The following is a 14,589-nucleotide window of genomic DNA, read 5'->3' as shown; positions in this document are numbered from 1 at the left end:
TATAACAGGGCCGTTATTTTGCTGTTATTAGGAATATTTTCTTTATGAACAGATGGCATTTGCAATAATCATTAAACTTATTTCACCTTGTGTAAGAAATGTAGAGGTGCCAAAATTAATCAACAATTAATCGATTATCAAATTAATTGACAACTATTTTAATAATCGAGTAATTGATTAGAAGCATTGTTTAACTTAGAATTGTCTAAATCATCACATTTAAGCCTCTCAATAGTAATTATTCTCTGGTTTCTGTAGTGCTTCAAGAAAGTGGAGAGATGATCGTTTGTGTTTACTCAAAATAAGATATTTGCAACATCTAATTGGGAAAAACCAATGCCGGACCAGTTAGTGAATCAGTTCCAAAAAATTTTTTAACTACAATGTCTCTTCTGTGATGTTGCTTAATGTTGTTTTTTTTTGTTACGAGACAATACCAAATAAACCTCAATAACTGGGACATAAACAGTCAATGGGGAAAAATGTTCAGAAACACATTTCAATGGAAAATAAAATTTTATCCGATGAATTTGAATAATTGATTCTAAAAATATTCCCTCGTGACAGCCCTAATGCAATGCTATAGTGTGCTTTACAAAAATATCAACATTCCTTTAGAATCAAATGGAAAGGCACAATCTTTCCAAACACCAGGTCTCAACCCCACAAAAGCAGATAAAACATGACCAGAGTCAGAAAAGTTGTCTGGTACTGTATACAAAGGAGTATTAAGGCCATTCTGAAAGGAAACATACATTAAACTGAGTAAGTTTGAATTTGTAATTTTACCACAGTCAAGTCAGAATTTTAACAAGTCATACATTTACATTGAAGACACGATGACAAAAAACATTACAAGAATAAACTGTACCATGTTAACCAATGCAACTGCCACTTGTCTCAGGTCATCCATATGTCATGGAATTTGTTAGAATCACTTCAATTTCACAGAATGTAGCCGACAGAAGAGTTTCAGTTTGCGTTGTTTTTTTGGGAGCAGACAAGAGTTTCTACAATTACAGTATACAATACAGCTTGTTTTACTAAATATTTTCTCCCATTGAACTACAATGTATTACAACTTCATTTTTGTAAAGCTTTTTATTAGATTTTTGGAATTCTGTGAATTCATTCTCATAGTATTTTTTTTTTTTTTTTATAAATAAGTATTCAGTTTGGCCGAAATACTCCACCGTACTTTCCCACAAAGACTTGAGGAACTAAATGTGGTAAAAGCCTTATGTAGTTTTTTTTTTTTTATAAGCACTATCAATAGAGACACAACTTAACAGGTATTTAATGAACTTAAAAAAAAAAAAAAAACTAAAATCAAACAAAAAAAAGGAGAGTCCAAAAAAGTTTAAAACTGACACACAGTGTCACAGAAGCAAAGGTAGACATTTGAGCAGTGGACAGAAGTCACTGATCCCAGTCCCGTGGAGACAGTCATGTCTTGTAATGGCCATTTTCAAGAGCTTACAGTGAGGGGGAGTTAATCAATGAATAAAAAAAATTGGGGTGAATAAATGACCTTAATTTGGGAGGGGGGGCTAAACAAAACACAGAGAACAAAATAACTACCGGGAAGGATTCCTGCAGTAAATGTGTCCTGACCAATCAAAGTACTCTACTCGATATATAAAGATAGGACACAAGTGAGACGGGTGAACGAGCTCTTCACTGCTAATATACCTCAATGACATACTAAGCTACGGTGACATGTACTCTTATGCCCAATCACTACTGTATTGTCAAACATTTATCGAGAGGTAGCCCATGGTACCTTGTGCACGGACCATTTTTAGAAAACCGCTTATTCATCCATTTACACATGGCAGGCTTACTCTTGAGCAAGCAAGATCTTCTGACGCAAAACACACACAATTGCACAAACACACTAGCAGGTCGACGAAATGTTCATACTAACAGCAGCAATACGACCTGTAGCCGCGGGTTTCCCGAGCTTCAGATTCAGACAAAACAATTTTGTTTTACCATCAGATGTCATCAAATAGAAAGAGCCACTGGGAGCAAGAGCAGTGGCGGTCAATAAGGGATGGTATTGAATTTTACATATCTAGACTACGGGCGAGGAAATTGTTTGATTCAATGTGGTTGCTTATCTTTTTAAGACCAACATATTACTGGTTAATTCTAATGGTTTTAAAATCCAGTAAAAGTAATCGCAACCTAAAAATACTACTCACCTAGACATGTCTTATACAGCTTTGCAGAAAACACCAAGTGGGTCACGTAACGTGGAGGTGGTCCGTGATTCACTTTGTGTCCCGGTCAGAGGTGTGTGATACTACTCTGACAAGAACACAAAGCCAAAGGGCACTGAATCGGTAGAGGTTTCAAATGTATCGTCAAGGGCCAGAATTGTCTATCAGAATAAAAGAATGGCATAAAGGGTGACACTAAATTAAATTTGACATTTACTGTAAGGCTTACAAATGACTTTGGTACAAAGAACCGCTTTGACTTCCAAAAGTTCAGAGTCCTGTTTAATATCCAAATTGACATGAAATCTGAAAGGGAAACTCAAGTCCAAAAAATGTATTTACAATACAGTATGTTCAATGCAGCCCCACCAAACTAAACACGGCATTGTGATTGGTTGTTGCCCTTGTGGAATATGAATTGAGCAGCGAATTCCCTTCCATCTCAGGGAGCGGCCATTTTGCCTTGTATGGCCACTTGCTGTCGACTGAAAATGACATCACAGTGCCTAAGGAATCAGCTTGCGGACATTGCATGACCAAACCCAGAGAACAGATAAGCCGTGACGGCCATTAACTGAGCCCTGAGGCAATGTGATGTCATTTTCAGATAATAATTGGCGCATTTTTCTGCTTCATTCATATTCCACAAATGCAATATCAGAATAATGTGTTTCAATGAGTGGGAGTGCACTGAACCAATTAAGAACACTTTTGACTTCCCATTTAAAAGTGGTCTTAATATGTGCATTCATTTTGTAGAATAAAACTCTTTCCAGCTTCCTTTCACACGCCAAGTGGTGTCTTCTGTTCATGTCGGTCTGACTACACTGACTGCATGTTTTGTTTTTTTTTTAAATAAAGGCTTATATTTTTTTTTTAAGCGTTTTAAGTAACTAGTATCTCCCTTAAACTTCACAGGAGTCCTCCCAGAGCCTGAGATGTGACATCTTCACCTGAATCTCTTTTTGGGACGCCACGAGTAAACATGGCATTTAGTCTCCCTGCGGACTGGAGGGAAAAACAGCCCTTTATTTTTGTTGAACTTCCTTGTATTTAGGATTGGCTTAAACTAACTACAAAGTCACAGGCCTCCAAGCTCACCGCGTCTTTCAGCTCACTGCTCAGGATGCGGCTCGGCGAGCGCTAGCTGCACAGGAGGTCGTCCAGACCAAGCGGTGGCATCCTATCAAAGTCACAGGTGTCAAACAGATCGCTGATTCCCTGGTCATCTCCCAATCCTAAAAGGTAGTCGTCTTGCTCCAGAAGAGGGGGCCCCAGGTTCAAGAAGGGCCCCAGCGATGAGGGCATCTGGTCTTCCGTTTGCTGGAGAAGACTGGTGTACGGGGACGAGATCGGCGAGAGAGCCGTGACAGACACGGTGGTGGAAGTGCCAGGGGACGTGGTCGGGACGGTGGGCTCTGCAGCGCAGAAGAGTCATGGTCAGTCATTCATCTTGTACTCGACTTAGAAACTAAGTTACGTTCCAGAATGCTGTTCAAGTATCGCATTGTTCTCAAGTTATTGTGCCTTGATACTTTTCACCATGGAAAATCGGAGAGCTTATTTTAATTGCCCTGAGCGCGTTCGAATTTGATGCATCCTGCCAATCAATTTCCACAGTGCGCCGATATGACCCAAACACAAGGTAATGTGTTATAGCAGGGCTTTCTTGCGACTGACTTCAAGTCAGCCCTTAGATCATTCAGAAACTCCAAAAATTGTATTGCCGAATAGAAAATGTCTCCAAAACTTGTTTCTGGCATTTCGATAATTTTTGTTTCTGGCATTTCAAAATGGATCATTTCCGCCAACACCTCCGTGCTACAATATCCGGTTCCCACATGCCTTTCAGATGCAGGATTTAACTCATTCACTGCAAGACATTTTCCAAGCAGATTTCCACAGTGGCAGCCACTTTGGAGCATTTTGACTGATCTTTCAAGACAAACACAATATTATGTCCTGCAACATCTACCAAAACAAAGAACAGACACACTTATAGCGTTTGCTATTCTTTCGCCATCAGAAATAGAGCACACTTCCTCCAACATTCCGCGACATATATTCTGTTCATACCATAGATACTTTATACATGCTGGTCAAGAGTGAGGTGCCCAAACTTGTGACAAGCAGAGAATCACCACCACACCTTAATCTCCACCACTCTGAAATCCAAAAATGATGCAGCGCCAGCTACTGCTAGTGTCTGTTCGTTACTACTGTTTTACAAACTTTAATTTCACAGACAAGCTGGGCAAGACCTCTTCCATGCCTATCCGTTGAAAAATGTACTGGACAAATGAATTTAATGATGGCAGTCAACTTCTGGATTCCATTTGACAAATGTAAAAGTCCACAACAGTGAATAAGATGGAGAGCCTCCGCAATTCATCTCTGGTTTGATAAACCGCAGTTCGTTTGTACGGTATCTACTCCTCCCAGTATTTTGCTAATTTGTGTCGAAACTTGCAATGAATTGTGCTACTAGTTTGCCCGTTTGGCAATTGCAATCCTGGGTATGGCCCATTAGATCAACTTCCACGTTTGCTTGCGTGTATAATCGAGTTTGTGCCCATTTTTGCACATGCAAATCAGAAAACGTGTTTTTAAGGTTTTACCACAAAGGAAACTTACCAACCCTTAAAAAAAATATAATAAAAACAAAACCTCAATCTTGGTTGTGCACACAAAATTTCTGTTGCAAAGGCACTGCTCGGAATGCGGCATATTCCAATGGGCTACAATGAAATGACTAATCATGCACAGGTCCTCTTGGCGGCAGTCAGGTTTTTATTGTTTGTGGGGACGGGGGTTAGGCAGACCTTGAAGAATCTTGAGGAAAGGCGAGTTCCCGTTGATGTCCATGCCGCCATTTTTCACCGGACTACCGTGGTCATTCTCGTCTGGACACAACAGAACCTCGATAGGACCTCTTGTGCTGGTCAGGTGGATGGATAGACTCTGTGGAGAAAAAGATTCCATTTAAAATAAGACAGAAAAGAGCTGACGTGTATTTTTAGTCAGTAATGCATCTGATTGAAAGAAAGAGCAATGTACAACATTGCAGAACAGTTTTCCACTAATGCCCAAGATTCCAAAATGTGCACCATGTAACTAGCGATCACTAAAACAGTTTGATCCAGGGTTCTTTCAGCATTACTTTTTAATTTCCTTTGAAGTCAAACTCAAGACCATCTTCTCACGGTTGCCCAATGGCCCTTGTTGTGCAAAGTTGATCGAGTCCAAATGACGTGCGCCTGCTCTTCAGAGTCCCAACAAAAAGCACGCCATTTTGTTGGTTGCGCTATTCAGGGCTACAGACCAACTTTTACTTGGGAGTAGAGTGGCAAATCAGCAAATTTTTTTTTAGCTCAATCAATTTCCAGTACAGCTCATCCAGCATGCTTGCAGTATGTGTTGTAGCAAACATTACCTCTGAAAAGCCTTTCCAGAATTCTCCATTAATGGCTGTCCGGAGCCACTACGAGACTGTCAGGTCAACCCAAGTTCACCAACGCTGGCTCAAACAGGCCAGTACAAATCTCTCAAATAACTAAGATAAAATAAACACAGTTTGGTTTTTTTTTTTTGTTTTTTTTTTAAATCAATATTCTCTTTCCACTTAATTTGATCAAGCTTCATCAATCTTTTTATCATGCTCTCACGATACAGAAGTAATACTTACCAGCCAATTCTGGACCAAGTCTGAAAAGACGTTTAAAAACGTCTTTGGGAGTGAATGAGTTAAAGTCTTGAATACAGTAAAAAGACCCACAATACGGAATTATCATTGAAACTTAGCATATTATATCATGAATGTAGAGGAACAGTGCAAGTTCTGGCAGAACCGCACGGTGGCACTGTCTGGCCACATCCCAAAAAGACTTACTGTAGCACCCTGCTTACAGTTTTGCTTACGAAGAAGATTTTACCAAGACCAGAATGACATCGCGGACAGTCTGTACACATACCTCATCGGGATCTGGTACTTCTAGCTTAGTGTCGGTGGGCGCTTTGACAACAATAACAGTCTGATCATGAAGGTTTCCCAGGTGATTGATGTCTTCATATGTGACATATGCAAATGTGGTCAGCTGGTCAAAGAAAAATGTCTTTTGAATTTTAGAACGTGAAAACTGTAATGCTGAAACCAACATGTGAGTTCAATTAATTTTGTGCAAGCAAGGGTAAAAGTCCAAGCCGAAAGGTGCAAAATAATTCATAAATGAAGAAATAAATAAATAGAATGAGGATGACTCCATGCTTATTCTGTCCAGACAAGGTCAAGCCACATTGTTAAGTGAGCATGTACATGGTATGTGCACATGTTCTGGCAACAGGGATTCATAGTAGATGCAAGTGCAGACCCGCAATCCACACCTAAAAACGTGGGATGCATCAGATAGCTGAAAATTGCAGCTATTAATCTAGTAAACAAAATGGATCTATCCTCTCTTGGTAACAATTATTCAAGTGCAATTCAAGTAAAAATGTGCAATATGTTCTGTGCCCTCACTATTCTAAATATGTTTTTGTGGAAAAAGAATTAAGGTGTTGTCTAATCCACTTTGTTGCAGCCATTTAAAAAAAGAACGAACGAAAGAAAAGGATATTTCTCGTTGCTCGGCGACTCGCTCATATGCTTCGCATCCAGGCTGCATCTTTGGATGAGCTGCTCAAGTCTCTGCTCTTCTTCCGCCAGCGCAGAAACCTCTGCTGTCAGTCTTTGTCTCTGGTTCAGTGACCCCTCAACCTCCAACAGGCTACAGCCCCTGTGAGCGCCGAATGATTAGAAACATATTTCTCCTGCAATCATGATGTCGAATACATGCAAGGTGAAAAGGAAGATGCTCAATTTGGACTTTTGCGTGAAAACAAAATTTTGGGGTCTAAATATTCACGTTGCATATTAACTCATTCAGTACCAGCCAATTCTAGACTAAGTCTGAAAAGACGTTGAAAAACGTCTTTGGGAGTCAATGAGTTAACGGTGGCCTCAGTCTGTGTGGTATGTGAACCAAATGTGATGCCATAATGACCCACATATGCAGAAGACGAGACGATGTCACTCACAACATAGTGTTTACCAAAGTTAAAATGGTCCGGCGTGTAGGGGCTCAATTATTTTATCATCTCATATCTACAAAGGAGCGCATGTTGACATTTTGATGACATATAGGTCAGATAAATGCGACCTGGCCGTTCAGACGAAAACCGTATTGCAAAAAATCATTTATCTGTATCCGATCTAGGACCACATATGAAAGTGAAACAGGTCGGATTTTTGGTGAAAAAAAAAAACTGAAGAGTCATTCAGACTGTCATATATATATATATAAAAAAAAAAAATCTGATGCAGGTCACATGTCGGCAAAAAAAATCAATATGGGACACATTTGCCTAAAGTCGGAAAGCAGCCAAAGTGGGCATGGCAACTTACATCCATTGAATGTTGTTCTTTGATTTCTTCTTAATGAGGTGAATGCCTTCTAGTACATTAGTGATGTCATACAATCTCCTTTTCTGCACCTAAATGCAGGGGGGGAAAAAAACATCAATTGAATGTTTGTTAGATAAAACTCCAAATGACACATCTAACTACACCTACACACCACATTACGAAAACATGCACTGTCAAAGAGCAACAACAAAATGCACATTTAATTTCATTTGTCTTCATCTTTTGCACTAGTGTTGTGCATTGCACTGAGCCAGACTGAGGTGTTAACATTATCTGACATAGGAGTGGGAATAATTGGAAACTATACATGTGCATGGCACTATGCGGTGTCGTAGATCGTCAGTCCTGAAACCACAATGAGTGTCGTTTAAAATCACAGGGAGTCCCACAGGTCAAATCAGTCAATATGTTGGCACGAGTCGTCAACTGTAATTTTTTAGCGTCCAATCCAAGTCAGGTTTGGCCACATGGCGGTGTTCACCAAACACAAGAAAAAGGTGCATTTAATGCCAGTGCATGCCGCTGAAACACTACGCAAAACACGCACATCAACACCGCGCTTCAATGCAGCTGAAGAAACATCTTGGTTTAAAGATTCAATTAAAAAGTATTGCATATAAAACTCAAAAAGTGTAACTGAAGAAAGAGATATATATGCAGTTTTTAAAGATTGACTGCAAATGTATTGACCGTAAGGTTAAATACAACTGAACTGTGCTCAGTGATAATCTCACATTCCACTAGAGGGAGCCCGCGCACCACTCCTGGTACTAGTACCAGTTTGAGAATCACTGAGCAAATGCATTTATGAGATTTGTGTTTCTCTTTGATTTTTTTTTTTTTTTTTATGAATTTATCTAGTAATATTATTAATTTGAATCAGAAAACATGCCAATGGAGAATGCGGACAATTGTCTGTTGTTGCTGCTGTACGGGTTAGCTGTGGAGGGTGGTTGGGGATATTATTTGCCCTTGCCCCAGTATGAGATTGTAAAGTCTTACACTGAGCATGCTCTAGCGGGTGGCACTGCTTCAGTTGGTTAAAAAACAAAATGGAAGCGTTCCCCGTCATTGTGAGAACATAAACTCGGCATCACTTTCGGGACACATTTGTCAACAATGTAGTGTGTTGGCCTTTGGCCTGTGTCTTCCATCATTTCTTCCGAGGAAACACTCAATTTCTTTTTTTAGCAGTCTCCCACCACTGCTACAGCACAAGCATGAGCACCTGTTGCAAGGGGCAGCTATTGTGCGGTGTGCGTCAACCTAATTTGGCATGGCTCTATTCCAGCCACATTATTGGTTCAGTGTGGAGAAGGTCTCATCATTGGCTATTCGCACTGACTGTCAAAACACTGGGCAATCTATGGCAATGGAGAATGCGGACAACTGATGGCAATCTAAGGTAGTCTATGGACTGTGTCTACTGACAAAAAAAAAATAAAAAGTCGTGAAATATCTCATTGCTATTTTTACCGCCCAGCCCTTTACAGCAGTGGTCCCCAACCTTTTTTGCTCCACGGACCGGTTTCATGTCAGAAAATATTTTCAGGGACCGGCCTTTAAGGCCGGATAGATGCAACAATATAATATGATATGACCTGCATGAAAAGTGTGATATCTTCAAAACATAATAATAAACACGAATCATGACACGAGGAACGTCCTATCTGGGCAACATTCTCTGGTCGCTATGGTAACGTTTAAACGTGCCTTCAAAATAAGATACGCCACAAATAAAGTGCATGAAAAACACGACTCACCATCGCCGCTTATTATGCAGAGTACGCTTGGTGCGTGTGAATCTCCCGTTGAGATAAAGTCGTATTTGAAATAGGACTCCTGATACTATTAAATGTAGCCTTCTCTTTCCTGAAAGTTGCAGGCTCCTCTTCTGTCTCCTGGCTGGGCCTTTTCCCATTCCCGAAAAAACTTTTCAAAGATGTTTGTTTTTTATGCGGTAACCTATCACGTGACCGAGAAGCGCGCATTTACCTGCGTCAAGAGTGACATACTGTAGACTGATATAACAGAGAATCCGGTAATTTTTCAAAATAAAACATCTTTCAGATTCCGAAATGAATAAAACGGAAGGAATGTACCGTAAGTCATTTATTCTTTCTGTGCGGCCTGGCACCAAATGACCCGTGGACCGGTACCGGTCCGCGGCCTGGCAGTTGGGGACCCCTGCTTTACAGTACCTAACGTGTCGGGTAGAGAATCTACAATACCATCATTCCGCAGCTCTTCAGTTTAAGGTGGAGGGTACCTGTAAAGTTTCTGCAGCAAGGTTTAGGTCCAAAACTCCATCAACAGACTGGGCGAGCAAGTCCACAAACTTCTTCGTTAAGAGGCCCAGGGAGGTATCATACCGCGTCCTCTCTGGTGGAGATTTGGGCGCTACAATAAGAGAGCAAAATAACATGTTCAACTCATGCTTTCTTATGTTAACACCAAAAACCTTAGCACTGACATTAGCAGCTAGCGATCAGAATCGTTGAAATACATCACCTTTTTTTTGTTTCTTCTCATTGAAAGTTTGTTTGATCTGGAATTCCCTATGGAGTTTTTTTAAACGATGGACACAAGCTATGAGAGTGATGCTTCTGCACTTAATTGAGAATTGGGAATTTCTCCATTGTGAGACAAATAAAGGTTTTCTTATGTTATCGTAACACGCTACAAAAGTGCGTTCATGCCAGCCTTTGTCATGTTTCACACTTAGGTAGGCAGTGATTTCCTAGTCACAAACTCAGTCTTGTCCTGTATCTTTCATTTTTCTGTTTCCTTCATGTTAAGGTCGGTGATGGCTGTTGCTCAGCATGGCATGCACGCGGGCGTGCAGTAACGGGTCAATCGGTGGAGGTTGGCTGCTTGAAAAGTAGATCTTCAGTCAAAAAAGGTTGGGTACCCTTGGGGCAGAGGATCGATCCTCAGGTTAAGATGGAGTTCCTAATTAACCTAAACTATGGCAGAGGTAAAAACATAAACGCTGTGAATATGTGAATACAAAAAAAAAAAAAAAAAAAAAAAACACACCCAGGTCATGAATACTAAACAAAAGAAAAACAGTTGAGCATGGCTTGATAATGTGTTCTTACATGGCTGCACAAACTAGTTCATTGTGTGCCATTCGTAACCACAAAACGCAGAAAAACTAAGCTCATAGACTGGTGATTACAAGGGTTCCGTGTCACGCTAGTGTGCCATGACAGATATATCAGGGGAGCTGTGGGAAATTATCAAATTTAAAATGAGTTATGAATTATAAACATATCTTTGTTCATCGATCTATGCCAGTCACATGTCATGAAAGGCAGAACAATTAAATCCAAGCCAATGCTTCCTGCAAGTACATCAGATTTGTGTTCAATTAAACAGACTTGGACTTCATAGTGAATACATTCGTGTTTATTACTGGACCATTCCATCATTATTTCAGTATTCATAATTTTTTTAACAGTTTTGTTTGGTGGTGTGCCATGGGATTTTTCAAACGAAAAATTGGTGCCTTGGCACAAAAACGGTACTGAAACACCATAACGTACTACAAGGTTCCCCACTAGGCATCCCCTAATTCAATAGAAATGTTCAACATTTATACTGCCACAAAGTGAGCTTCAATGACATTGCTCTGTGCATTCTGAATGACACTGGAATACTCTGTTCCTCGAACAAACACAAATTTAGCACGATCGAAATATAACTGTCCTATGCACAAAAAAGAGCTCAGTGCTGCCACGGCAAATTAACAACTATAGATACAAAGTTTTGGCAGACGGTCCTAGGGAGAAACAATAAAAGTAAATCAAATATCAATTGGACACTACCCTGGCAAATAAAGGGAAAAAATAGACCAATTCTTCTCCAAACAAAGTCTCCCATATGCAGGGCAAACATAAAATGTTTCTCGGGGTATTTTTATATAATGGCCATTGTCTGTGCACTCGGAAAATGCTTTTTTTGGGCCGGCCACATCATCACATTCTTGCTTACTCACCAAACGTGACTTCAATAAAACCCCAAAATAAAAATGTCAGAGGGTTAGTCGCCTAGAGAACGAACGGAGAAATATATCTGTAAGACGTAGAAAGGAACGTTGCATCGTGCATAAAGATTACTGGTAGAAAACAGTAAAGCAAATCTGTGTTTCATCTTACATTTATCTTTTCTTAAATAATGTGTCACACTTGTACAACGATGGTTCAATGATAATTCTCCATAGCATGTGAAAAGGTCTTACTTTTCGGTGTTTTTAAATGGGCTCCACTGGCGAATGTCGCACTCCCTCTGCCTCTTGGGGTCCTTGATGGTTCCGACTGGTACTGGTGGTCCGAATCGTCGAGAGCTAACCGCCTTTTGGCCTACAGGGAGGATATGGAATGGAAGATGGGCAGAGGATAAGCTTTGGATTTCAAAACATTTTCTATTTGAGGGTAAAAGCCATGTCTCTAAAAAACATGAAACAAGGTGAGGGCTGCCTGTGTGTAGTGCACCAAAATGTGAAGATGAGTCTCTTTTCAGTTACTTATATAGTTTTTGTCTTCTACTTTCTCCCTTTTCAGTTACTTATATAGTTTTTGTCTTCTACTTTCTCCCTTTTCATCATTTTGCTGCTATATATTGGGAATTTCTCCATTGTGAGACAAATAAAGGTTTTCTTATCTTATGCTAACAGTGAGTACAACTTGAGCATTGCACTTGCTCCATAGCATTTAAACAAACATGTATTGTTGGAACAATTCCCCTTCCAAATGGCAATCTGATTTCAAACCTCATTGTCAATTTTCAGAAAATTCCATATTAACATACAAGTGTTTGATATTTCAAATTGTTTCTGGTAGCATTACCTCACCTTGAAAGAGACATGATTTACTTCATCACTTTGTCTGATGTAATTTCCGTCACAGGAAAAACAAAGTACCTAATCGGGTTTTGCTTTAAACTCTATTTTGTCACACATGTATCATCAAGAGACATTCTTGAACTTTATTACTTTATTTTTGTCACCATTTCAAGGCCTTGTGACTTTCTTTGGAGCCCCCAAAACTTTTCTTCCTACTCTTCCACTTGTGTGGATGCAGTGACACCGGTATTCCAAAGCTGCATCCCACCTTAAAATATTTTACAGAGGACACATCCGTTTTAATCAAATCTTGCAAATTTTATTCAGACTTGTCAGTGAGTACCACGTCCACTGTTGACAGTCTAAATGTCAGCCATTTTATACCAGCAAGCAGCTCCCCTCACTCCGTCTGCTCATGGCTCCGGCCTCACGTTTACACGAGTTTAGCTCGCGAAATTTACAGTTTAAACCACAAACACTTACAATAACCAACACCCGAATAAACCTTACACTTTATCGTGTGGTTTATACAGGCTGCAAGTCCAGGAAATGCGTAAAGTAGCACTGAGGCCAACTAACTCGAGTTTCACTAAGAAAGGCATCACCATGTTGCACTTTATTCAGTGGAGTCAGTCAGCATACACACTTGTTCCAACTTGTTAAATTGGCATCGAAAACGAAGAATTTCTCCCCGCCTCGTCAACAGTGCAACTAGCCTTGACAGCTAACTCATTTTCATGCTTCAATCCAACTTGCATCTTAATCGACGATATGACGCTGTCGACTGGTCACAAAACTTGAGGTGAAGCCAAAGTGGTATCAAGAGCGATTGCATAAAGTAGAATAGAAACTACGAACACCCAAAGGGTACAAGTGTACAAATGTGCAGCAAAAATACCCGAAGAGCACCCCAACCCCCAAAATTGAAGACTAAGAGAGCAGCCACTAGGCCATCGCTAACGTTGCTCATCTCTTCCCAATGTTTCCATCTGGCTGCCAGGCTGAGGCGAACTCAAAAGCATCACGAAGTTAGCACGGCGAGCTGTTCGCACACCAGTGGACGTCGTGTGAACACCAAGCAATTTTAAAATATCCCCTTTTGATCCAAATCCGCCTAAACCCAACGGGAGTCCACTTGGACAACTTAGCTAATGGTAGTTAGTTAGCTATATGGCTAAAGTGGCTAGCAGCTAGCTGGCAGAACAACAAGCTCGGCTAAGCTGAGTAGGCTAGCCTTGTTGTCGCGTTTCGGGTTGTTAGTGACACACAAAATGCATTAAAATATGCTGTTCTGCAAGTTTACCGGCGGTCTTCCCAATGCGGGTCGCTGTCCTGTTCCATTTGCTGCAGCTGGCTGAGGTGTTGTGTAAATGTTGTTTATCGATGGCTCGGATAAACATAAATTCGAGGTCTGGGTAACGTTGCAAGGCGGCGGGGTCGTTATTATTTGGATATAAGTAGCGTTGGCTTGAGCGGGATTTAAACGATCCGAGAGCGCTGTCAAAATTATGTTACTGTCGAGATGGGAGCCTCCAACGCCCGCTAAAATCACTTTGTCCGGGGCCGAGGAGATCCCTCTTCTCATCTTGGTCTCGGGTAGCCCCTTTTTCTTGTCTCGACACTTCCAAGCCGCTCCGGTTGCTAATCCAGCGCAATAGTTACAAAAATAATCAGACCGAAGGTATGATAAAAGTCTGAATCATCGATTTGTGAAAAGTAGTTGTCCTCGTGTACGTGCATTTAGGCAGATGCAATGGATTAAAAAGTAGCGCAACTCTCGTTTCCCCCGTCGAGAAATGGCTTCAGGAAACGGCCTGATGAATGAAGGGATACGGTTTACGCGCTCAAGAGCCCTCCCGCGAAACTCAGATTTCCCGGGAAGATTTCAAATGAAATTTACATACTGGGTGCTATTGGCTGATCAGTTGACAGTCTCCGCCCCGTTTTTGGCCCTTCTGTCCAATGACGTCGTGGAATCCTGTGCGCCACGTGCTCATTGGCAGTTGTAAACAGACAACGTCACTTGTCACGCGTGCCGTAATCCTCAATTAGGGCGC

General features: G+C 40.8%; 1 protein-coding gene across 1 annotated transcript; it reads right to left on the bottom strand.

Moving 5' to 3' along the window:
* Positions 1 to 1,108: 1,108 nt before the first annotated feature.
* Positions 1,109 to 14,388, bottom strand: LOC109517659 (transcription factor E2F3). The gene is made up of 8 exons (XM_019872968.1): positions 13,836 to 14,388; positions 11,930 to 12,050; positions 9,956 to 10,086; positions 7,666 to 7,754; positions 6,839 to 6,997; positions 6,197 to 6,311; positions 5,048 to 5,186; positions 1,109 to 3,643 (listed from the first exon to the last, which is right to left on the bottom strand). Exons 1-8 carry the CDS (start codon positions 14,115 to 14,117, stop codon positions 3,369 to 3,371), a joined length of 1,311 nt encoding a protein of 436 aa, XP_019728527.1. The 5' UTR covers positions 14,118 to 14,388; the 3' UTR covers positions 1,109 to 3,368.
* Between the last annotated feature and the right edge of the window lie 201 nt (positions 14,389 to 14,589).

The sequence above is a fragment of the Hippocampus comes genome, unplaced genomic scaffold, assembly GCF_001891065.2.
Source record: "Hippocampus comes isolate QL1 unplaced genomic scaffold, H_comes_QL1_v1.1 scaffold242, whole genome shotgun sequence".
NCBI classification, from domain to species: Eukaryota; Metazoa; Chordata; class Actinopteri; order Syngnathiformes; family Syngnathidae; genus Hippocampus; species Hippocampus comes.
The sequence above is the reverse complement of the archived record's forward strand: the minus strand, read 5'-3'. Positions and strand labels throughout refer to the sequence as shown.

Excerpts from the sequence above, each read along its gene's own strand:
- LOC109517659 (XM_019872968.1), bottom strand. The coding sequence starts at position 14,117 with ATGAGAAGAGGGATCTCCTCGGCCCCGGACAAAGTGATTTTAGCGGGC. Across the intron at positions 12,051-13,835 it reads CCGCATTGGGAAGACCGCCG|GCCAAAAGGCGGTTAGCTCT; the intron begins GTAAACTTGCAG and ends TCCTCCCTGTAG. Across the intron at positions 10,087-11,929 it reads CCATTTAAAAACACCGAAAA|CGCCCAAATCTCCACCAGAG; the intron begins GTAAGACCTTTT and ends CTCTTATTGTAG.